This window comes from Pituophis catenifer, unplaced genomic scaffold (assembly GCF_029215685.1).
Source record: "Pituophis catenifer annectens isolate HBS135680 unplaced genomic scaffold, rPitCat1.0.hap2 SCAF_4, whole genome shotgun sequence".
Classification (NCBI taxonomy): Eukaryota; Metazoa; Chordata; class Lepidosauria; order Squamata; family Colubridae; genus Pituophis; species Pituophis catenifer.
Genome location: NW_027256884.1, coordinates 39144378 through 39154849, shown reverse-complemented (window position 1 = coordinate 39154849; position 10472 = coordinate 39144378). Strand labels below are relative to the sequence as shown.

The window sequence follows — 10472 nt, the reverse complement described above, 5'->3', positions numbered from 1 at the left end:
CCTAAAAAGAAAGTCCAGTCCTGATACCAACAAGCAGTAAGCTCAATTTAACTTCGCTAGCTAAGGGTTTACAGAATCCTTTGCCAGAAAATTAGTCTCATATTTACATAGTCCATCAGTTTACTACTGTAGTTTTTTGTTTTCGTAACAGTGCCTTGTGTGAGTTTTACTATATATTATTTAAATTAAACACATCTTTCTGAAAAAAATGCACTTTGGTTCTTGAAGTTTTATAAAAATTGAGAAGACATGAACTGGAAAAAAAAATCTGATATCCATATGTAAATTGAAAGACTTCAATGTCTGCTACGAAATTATCTGTTACAATTTTTTTCATGTAAAATAAACAAGTATATTTTTGGAAAGCTTTTGATAAAATTTAGTACATTTTTTTAATCCAGCAATTTTACTGAATTAGCATTTACAGTTCTGAAGTATTATCTACTAAAACTGGATTTAGAATATGTAATAGACAGTAGAAGCATCTTTATTTTAGATCAAATCATTGGTCTAGCTAACTGCCGTGTTTTAATAACAGCAGATCTCTGTGTGGCTCAGATAGAACTTTTCAGCTGTATTTGAAAATGCCCAGAATTGAAACTTATACCTCTTTGTAGAAAGCACATTTTACTACCAAACAATAATACTTTCCTTTTCCTTTGATATTAAAATTCATTTTTTTGAACAAATAAGTTCTTAATACTGAGTTCCAAGAGAAAATGAGACAATATAGAACAAAATGAAGTGTGCACGGTACTTAAATATTTGGAGCAAGTAAAATGAGTCCTCAGGTTGACAGTGAAAAAAAAAAAAGGCATTTGATGGTATCAGAGTTACACTTTTAAAAATACTTTTATGCTTAGTGTTTGAGAAGAGACAGGGAGAACAAACTTTTCTCAACAGTAGCTATACTGTTTGCAGTAGAAATACAAATAAATAAATAAATAATCAAATAAATAAATAACTATTGAGACATTTACATTAGCCTTCTAGAATTGGGCTTGTCTATAATGAATATTTTACAACAGAAGAATGTATTATTTTCAGGAATTTAATATCTGAAATGTGTTTCCAAAAGTACAAAATACATTTCCAGTTTAAAATCTCCTAGTTAAAAAAAAAGTCCTAGTGATTCTGTATCACTAAATTTTTAAACTTTTGACTGAACTCCCAATATCTCATTTTCTTGCCAAGAAAATCCTGTCTGCATCCTTAAGGCTCCTATAGATCTGGTAAGAACAAAAGCCACTTTTGTGCCAATCCAAAGATCACTTACCAGGTGAGGATACTAACAACAAGCACTTCCGCAGTCATTTAAATGGAAGAATCCAATTCACAAGTCAAATGGTGCAACAATAGGATGTACAATTTAACCTACACAGAACAGTGATTGAGGCACATGGATTTTAATTAGCACAGATACAGTAGATCTTATTCAGGCTGGAACTAGAGGGCTTTTTCACCCTGAAAATATCAGTGGAAATGAATAGTAAAGTATGGGAGAAATTAACCTATAGCTTGGAATGAACCAAACCTTTCCACTACTATGATGAGAAAGTCATCTTACACAGTACCAAAAGCAAACTAAGCATTGCAGGAGTGTTATTCCAGAAATCAATTAGTTTCCTGAAGTATATATGGAAATATATGGAATATTAAACTCTGTGTTTAAAAAACAAATCAACAATTTTGTGAAAAACAAATGTAAAGGTTTTTTGAAATCATGCCTTTTCATCTCAGAAGAAGACCAGAGACAACATCCTGAAACCTGTGAAGTGAAGTGAAGTAACTTTTCGTTGAACTCAGATTCCTCTCAAAACAAAGTGGTGGAGAACTTGTACAAATACAAATCTAAAAGACAGAAGTAACGTAAGAATGACTATTCGAAACATCCCTATCTTACTTATCTGTATGCTACATAGTTAACCCAAAGAAAACAGCAATTTCTCCATTGTATGAGAACAATTAAGATAAACATTGTTACACAATCGTGTCAGGTGTAGTTAGCAAAAAATCTCAGATGTGAAGTGACTTTTCCCCCCCTCTTTTAGACAAAACAATAAATAAAAACTTCTTTTTCTTGAATGAGAAAAAGTAAGGTGATCTTTCAGGCTTTCCAATGAAACTGTTTAGGATCTGTCTTTCCACATATCTCCCCATCCCTAAGAAGTAGGAAAAACACAGTTTTCTTCACTGTTTCTAGAGATAGAGGTATCCAACCCAGTAGACCAGGTTAAAAAGCAGGAACGACGTGGGGAAAAAGACTCTGGAATAAGAGTCGAGTTCTAAGATGTCTATGTGTATCCGCCCTTTCCTCCAGGAACCCGATTTGCATTCTTCGTAACAGCAGAAAAAACTCTGACAGTCTTTCCCATCCAGACACTCATAGATACAATTGTCTTCAAATTCTTGCCAGTACATGGCATTGTTCAGTGCGATGACTGTAGGGGGAGGTCTCATCTCTAACACAGAGTAATTCTGCAGAAAAAAAGAGACAAAGAGGGTGTACCATGGCAACAACAGAAGTCTTGAAGTTTCCTGGCTCTAATACAGGCAATCTAAAGAAACCATGTTGTCCAGATTTCCTTTGACACTTTATATGCCAAGATACATACATCTGAATGTCACAAAGCAGTGATAAATGGAAGTAGGTGTTGGTAGATGGAGTATCCAACATAATTTTTTTCTGGATGGCACTCAGGTTTAAAGGGGTTTTCCTTACTTGCATACCACTATGAAAGAGACATAAATGACATTTATTTTCTGCCATGTTCCCATGAACTTTTCTTTACCTTTGTTTCAGTGTACAGGTGAGACAGACGTATGCTAGATTTTCTGTATCTGTGCTGGTATTAAGGAAATATTTTGCCTCTTATTCTACCTCCATGCACGGGGAACCTCAAAGTATATAAAGTGAATTAGGCTTTGCCATACATTCCCCTGTATTGACATCAAGCAGTGATTGAAACAGACGCGGAGCAGGGATAGGCAAAGCCTGAAACAACTATTGTGTTGGAATAATGTTTTTGATGAATCAGGGATTTCTAGGTAGCACTTGAATTCAACAATGGGGAAAAACTCAAAGGAATTTTGTTGATTTCCCAATGTGAAATGGCAAGGGGAACATTCAGATTTAAGATGCACTATGTTGGCATGCTTCTTTAAGACTGAGTAATAATAACAGTTGTTTAATTAAAAGTATAATGGTATTTAAATAAAATACAAATAAAATATCTAAGTTTTAAAATATTCATACTCACCATCATGTGACCAAAGCTGACATCAGGCAGCTCAAATAAATAAAAAAGTAAAGTATAAGAACACAAGTTATAAAACAATACAAATTTTTTCATATTTTAATTATTAAGAAAATCATAAAAGATTCCATAACAGCACAATTTTATTTGTGTCTACTTTGAATAATTCCATTCATTCAGAAAGTTTACTATTGACTAAACATGAACAGAGTTGCCGTATCTTATCCCATTTATTTTTGATACGTGTCCACCTTATACAAAAAGATCCAAGACAACAGATACGCTTTTACCTTTTCATGGATATCATGGAGAAATGCTTAATTTAAATTGTGATCTTCAACTCAACAAAGCAAGCCATACGATTCACCTGTAGCTGCAATTACCACAAGGGAAAAGGTGGTTCCCACCAATCTTTCTGTAAACCTAACCCAGGGGTGGGTTCCACTTACCTTTACTACCTTTAATGAGAACATGTGCAAATCATCAGTGATGTTGTCGGGGCAGGTGGGCGGAGCTTCCCACCACCATTACTACTGGTTCGCAAGAACCGGACCGAACTGGGAGTAACTCACCACTGACCTAACCCCAAAACCAGTCCTAATCCTAACCCTTGTGTTGATCTCAAGTAGAAGTGAATTTTCAAATACTGATTTCTTGTCTACAGAACATAAATGAATATATTCTCTGGGATTTAAAACAACGTAATTATTTTTTTCTAAATTTTTTGGGGGGATAACAGGGAAGTGATCTATGGGAGTAAATTCTCCTAGTTCAAACAAAAAAACAAAAAAAAAGGTTTGTATTATAGGTTCTAGTTAACTGAAAAACAATAACATTTTGCAGCATTGTATTATGGGGCTTTAATAGCCTGGTCATTTCTATTTGTATGAACATCAGTACCAGTTAAGGGTCTGCTAAACTTTATTTGGAGTCAGATATGAACAATCTCACAGTCATGTTTTATAGAGGTGGAAAGGTTGCAGCGAGCAGGAAAATAATAAAAATGTACATTTATGAGCAAAGCCAGGAATTTGTTGTTTTTCTACTTTTAAAACATTTTCTTTGCTTTAAAACTATATTAACATTGATTGATTATGTCGCATCAAGTCATTGTTGATTCTCATGGTCGATATTAGTATTACATATATTTACAGATTAAAGTTTTGCAAGAAACCAACTTCAAAATAATGCAATTGTTTCTAGCAGTTGGGCTTTAGGTTGAGTAAAATCATTGTAGAATTTAAATGCAAGGTTGTCAGTTGAAGCATGACTGAACTGAACAGTTACTACTTGTAAGACCAGACCCTTGTCACTCTGATGATCCACTGTCATTATTCTAATTTATGAATTGGTTATAATTAATTCAATAATTCATTAGGCATGGTCATTTTACATTAGATATACAGCTCCCTGAATTTTTGTATAGTACACTAAAATACTAGAGATATTTATCAATCAATCATATTTATACAGCTGCACATCTCATGAACATCACTTTCAGTTGGGATAAAATGAAATAGAATAAAATAAATGTGGTGAAAGCATTTCAGTGCAGTAATTTCGTGCATTTCTAGTACAAAGGACTGTTACAATGCACTCCTTTTATTAGACAGCATTAGCCAAAGTGTTTATTTAAGGTCTAAATCCAATTAATTACTAATCTCTGTGATAATGCAGAAGAATTGTGCTCCATTTTCAATAGGACTTTATCTTACCGACTTTTTCTTTTTTGTACAGTGTGGCTTCCTGCAACTGGAGTAGTAGTTCAGGGTTGCATACTCCATCAAAGCGGCAAAGACAAATAAGAAGCATACGGTCACAAAAAGGTCCATTGCAGTGACATAGGAAACGCGTGGCAAGGAATTTCTTGCAATGGTGCTCAGCGTTGTCATGGTTAATACTGTGGTGATACCTGGACAACAGAACATAATTTTCTTGTAATATTTCCAGAAATATCTCTACCTTCAATTTTTAGAACAAAACCTTACTTATTAGAGCATGAATTTTGTTAAACTGTAACCTGGATTCCATAAGGAATTAGATCTTTTTTGAATTTCTATTCCTGATTATGATAATGAGCATTTTGGCATTATACTGTCTTTCATATTTTATATTCTTCAAATATTATAAAGATCTTTAAATGTATCAAATCCCATTACAGCATATATCATAAGATCATACTTGTTATAGAAAAATATTCATAAATCACCATCCAAATTCATATTTGATTTTCAAGGACAATATCTTGAGTTTTAAATTGCCGTATAACAACATTTAGAAAGGGAACAATATTATTGGTAAACTCACAAGAAGTGATATGCTTCAATAATATAGACAGAAATCACCCACCTATTTGCAATCCCATCTATGCCAAAAGTGTTAGTTATATCATTGCAACTTAATCCAAATGGATGGATTCAACAACCCCCTTCCCATTGAACTGATTGTTGCAATAGAAACACCTGAAATGCATGTGGGGAAAAAAATCTGGAAAGAAAAAAATAGACACATAGCACATAGTATGCAGGTAATTTTCTACTTATGACCACAATTGAGCCTAAAATTTCCATTGCTAAGCAAGACAGTTGTTAAGTGAGCTGTGTCTCTTTTTATGACCTTTTCTGTCACACTTGTTAAGGGTTAGGTGAATTATGTGGCTGTTAAGTGAATCCGGCTTCCTCCACTGACTCTACTTGTCAGAAGCTAGCTGGGAAAGTCACAAATTGTGACTCCGGGATACTGCAACTGTCATAAATACATGCCAGTTTCCAAGTGGCCAAATTTTGATCATATGACCATGGACATGCTGCAATGTTTGTAAAGTGTGAAAAACAGTTTTAAGTAACTTTTTCCAGTGCAGTTGTAACTTTGAATGATCACGAAACAAATGGTTATAAATTGAGGACTATCTGTACTTTTCTATGGCTGAACTCTAACATTTGAAAAACATACCAAGAAGCAAATGCAAGAAAACGTTGTTTTGTTAAAACTTCAGGACCTGCAGTATATACTTCAATACATTATTTGACATCTCTGTTCTCTGCTCATTATTTTTTTCCTGTGCATTCTTTATTACACCATACCCTGTACTGCAAATGAAGAGTTTGTTAAAGTGGATGAAATCTTTAATTCATACACTTGGAGCACTTCCCCAAAGCCCCAGCATTTTTAAAATTAATATCATCAGATGCATTAAATTTTACAGCAATGGGTCAGAACTGAATTAAGAGAGTGAGATCCAGAACTTTTTTGACCCAGTAAGTTTCCCTATTCATTTTAGTTAAATAACATTAATTAACTTTAACAATGTCAGGGTGGCAATTAATCCCATTCTGCTTTTGGGTAATTGCACCTTGATTTAGAGAATGGATCGTGACCATTTCCTTGAAGTATACTTTAAGAAAATAAACCCGAAGATATGTTTTCTAAGAAAAACTCATTTATTTGTTATAAAGAAAATAAAACATCTTACTAGTAATTAATTACATCTTGGCAAAGCTTTCCCGGCCACCTCTCCTGGCCGGAGAACAAAGAAAGATAGAAGAAAGTGAAAAGAATGTGGACATGCGCAGTTAGCTTACTGATAAGAACTTGGCAAGCTACGGTAAGTCTGAAAGTTCAAAAATAAGAGCTCATCTGGTAAATACAAAAATGCAGTGACAAACAAGTAATTCAGTAAGTAACATTAAGGTTACTTTCAGCAGCAAGCTAAATTGCAGACAAATATCCCTTGAAATATATTTGGAATAGCATTATTTTACTATTTCTGTTGAAAAACCTCCCCTCCTGCAGCTATGTTGAACAAACAAGGTGAAGCAATGACGTTACACAGGAGAGTAAAGAATGGTGTTTTACTACAAAACTCTTAAATCTATGCTTCATTTCTGTATTTCTACATTGATTAATGCAGTTTGTTTATTGCCTGAAACCTGGACAAAACTTACAATCAGAATCATATTGTGATTTCTTAAAATCATAACATCCATAACCATAACCTAATTTTCCAACTGAAGAGTAGAAACTTTACACTAAAGTAGTTCAGTATGGTCCTGTTGCTTATAATTGATCTCCAAAAGCCTTTTCTAGAAGAGGTATATATTATGCTGGTTCTGGAATGCTATGTGTGCTTTAAGGGGACAAGTCTTTCCAAAGAAGGGTGGCTACCACAGAGTATATTTGCCAGAGATGGAAATCCTTAGCGGGCACTCCCTTAGGACAACCTTAGCGGGCACTCCCTTAGGACAACCAGAAATGGAGAAAGGCAGCCTCTAAAACATTTAGGCTCTGAGCCACATAGGATGTCGTAGATGGCAACCTGTAACTTGAATTGCAGAATCTTTTTAATAATCTAATGCAGCTCATGCAGCAAAGGTGCATGATAAAAATATGGCAGCATCAAGACAAAGCGACTAAGCACATGCATCACTGCATTCTGGAGCAGTTAAAATTTCTACATAGTCTTTAATGATAGCCCATGTATAGTAAGTTAGAGTAAAGGGCATGAATGGCTCCCTTCAGTGCATTGTGTTCCAGGTAAGATTGCAACTGATACAGAAGGTGCAACTATGCACAACTGAAAGGCCATGCTTTTAACTATACTTTGAGCAGCCACCTTGAGTCCAGGACTTCCAGATTGTGACTCTCCTCTTTTGACTTCTTTCCCATGCAACCATTATGTGGATCCATTCACTCACGGAACTACCATAACACCATGTCACAAATCCAATTTTTGGAAGTGGTACAGAATATATTGTGGTCAACAGTATCAAAAACTGCAGCAAGAACTGGAAGGACCAAGGAGAGGTGTATCCCTCCAAATTCTACCAAAGGTCATCCATGACAGCAACCAATGCAGGTCCATCCCATATAGATTATATGACTAATCCTAATATAGTAACTACTGTCTCTACTGAATGATAACAGGCAGAACCATACAGTGATAGTTTATAAGAATTGCTTTTCAAATATTCTGTTTGTGCAGCATCCATACATAATGACTCATCCTGTAATCTGTGAGTTGCCCATTAATGCAAGAGAAAATTCTTGGGCCAGCATCACTGAGAAAATAAATCTTATGGCTTAACTATTTTTTGTTCAAACTTCAGCAATAGTTCAGTTTCCAGTAATGGTGATTAGGCATCTGCAGCAAACCAAGCTTATGTTAAAATGATGATGCACATGGCAACATTCTAATGGAGATCATGCCCATAGCTAATGGCATCCAGATGTCTGATGCAAATATATAAGTCACTATTTTTGTATCATGGCATCAAAATATATTTTAGTCACTTGTACCCCACTGCAGTGAATAGCGGCCACTACGCCATACCCTACCCTACCTCTTCAAAACTTACTAAAATTCTGAATAAACATTTTACTTAAAATTTTAATTACAATAGTAAAAACTAATACAACTGAACTTAAAGAGAAGAGAATGAAACCAGTAGAAGAAAAAAGAAAAACATAACAGAATAAAAGAAATATTCTTTTATCCGTTCCAGGGCCAGTCATGAATACAAACTCTGAATTCCACTTATGTTAGAGCCTTGGTGGTGCAGCAGACTAATGTGCTGTTAACTAGCACCAGCTGCCTGCAATTACTGCAAGTTCAAATCTCACCAGGCTCAAGGTTGACTCAGCCTTCCATCCTTTCGAGGTAGGTAAAATGAGGACCCGGATTGTGGGGGCAATAAGCTGACTTTGTATAAAAAAAGAACACCGCTTAGGGGGAGGGGCAAAAGCCCTACTAAGCAGGTATATACAAAAGTATGAAGGCTATTGTTTAACACATTGTAAGCCGCCCTGAGTCTCCGGAGAAGGGCAGCATATAAATTGAACCAATAAATAAACATGTTAGCCCTTTGTCCTTAATACAAGCTTCTTGGACAAGTTCCACAGAACCCCTCAAGCCAGACTCTGGATTCCCCTCATGATTACTGATCATCTAAAACTGGTTCATTGCATTTAAAAGTAGGGTACAATATTTGAAAATTCTAATTGCAGTTGCTCATATATTCACATCTGGATGTTACATCTCTGAGAGCCCAGATGTGAAAACTTTTCAGTTATGAGACCTATTTCATAGATCTTTCAGCAGACCAGGTACCACTGGCAACCCTGCATCAGTTAATGGTTGGTGGGTCCAAAACCAACATGGTAGAAAGTAGGTAGAATTTGAAAATAATACAAAGGTTTGCATGAAACTAGGCACAGGATTGTGAGACATTTCAAATAAGAAGATTTTGCTCAGCTCTTGAGAACATTGCTTTCACAGAAACTTATATTTTATGTTTGTAAGCTTATACCTGAAATATATAAAATCATAAGGAGGAAATTGCTTTCCACATAGGCATATTGTGAAGACTTTTCCATTTCTCTGAGTCAGTCAGAGGAGGCCTATGTTTAGCTCATATAGAGAACTCTGAATCTCAAACAAGTTTTTATTTTTTTATTGGAAATAAGTCAATGACCTCCAATTTAGTTGCAGTCAGTGAGAGCCTTTACGATTTGAAGCAGTAGGTGAGAGCTTTGAAGAGTATTACTGAGTAGGAAGTGCAGGAAGACGTTTTAAGTCAGTGTTCTGCTGTGAAGCAACATGTGCACATTTGCAGTACACATATCCTTTCTTCACTTTTCATTTATAAAATGCTTTGCCTTCTCTTAGGAGATTCTGAGATTGTCAAAGGAAGCTTACATATGATGAAAACACATTGGGTCTGGTTCATATTAGTGGGTATGAAGCTTTGCTTCAGTGGAAAAAAGCTATAAAGTGGTAAAATTACAGAAAAAGAGAATTAGCTAGCAGGAAGCAAATATTTGGAACCTCAGGTAGCCACTTACTCCAACTATCACCATCTTGTCATGCAATGCATGGAAGGTAATGATGCAGATTTGTTTAGCTGCTAATAAATTTCAAAACTACTTTCTAAGTTTCATGACTATCCTATGCAGTCCATGCCCTGTTCACCAAAGCATTTGATGCCTAACATGGAAACTCAAGGCAGATGAAGATGAATTTGTTCATAGCTGTCAAGAAACAAATTGTTTAAGAATATTGCTACTCATAAGAGCCACAACAAGTATTAAATTATTTAGGAGTTGGAAGAAGGGTCACAGATATTCTTATTGCATTCCCCAGTAGACCACATTTTTCTATACTGAAAAATAGTCTTTACTTAATAGAAAATACAATATATAAGTATTGGTAGAAATCCT

At 35.1% G+C, this 10472-nt stretch overlaps 1 protein-coding gene across 1 annotated transcript in view; it reads right to left on the bottom strand.

Moving 5' to 3' along the window:
• Positions 1 to 2199: 2199 nt before the first annotated feature.
• GABRG3 (gamma-aminobutyric acid type A receptor subunit gamma3) overlaps positions 2200 to 10472 on the bottom strand; it is a 455270-nt gene continuing 446997 nt past the window's right edge. The window contains exons 8-10 of the mRNA XM_070942700.1: positions 4973 to 5169; positions 3261 to 3290; positions 2200 to 2478 (exon numbers count right to left, since the gene is read on the bottom strand). Coding sequence (XP_070798801.1) covers positions 2200 to 2478; positions 3261 to 3290; positions 4973 to 5169 — 506 coding nt within the window. The remainder of the gene's footprint in view (positions 2479 to 3260; positions 3291 to 4972; positions 5170 to 10472) is intronic.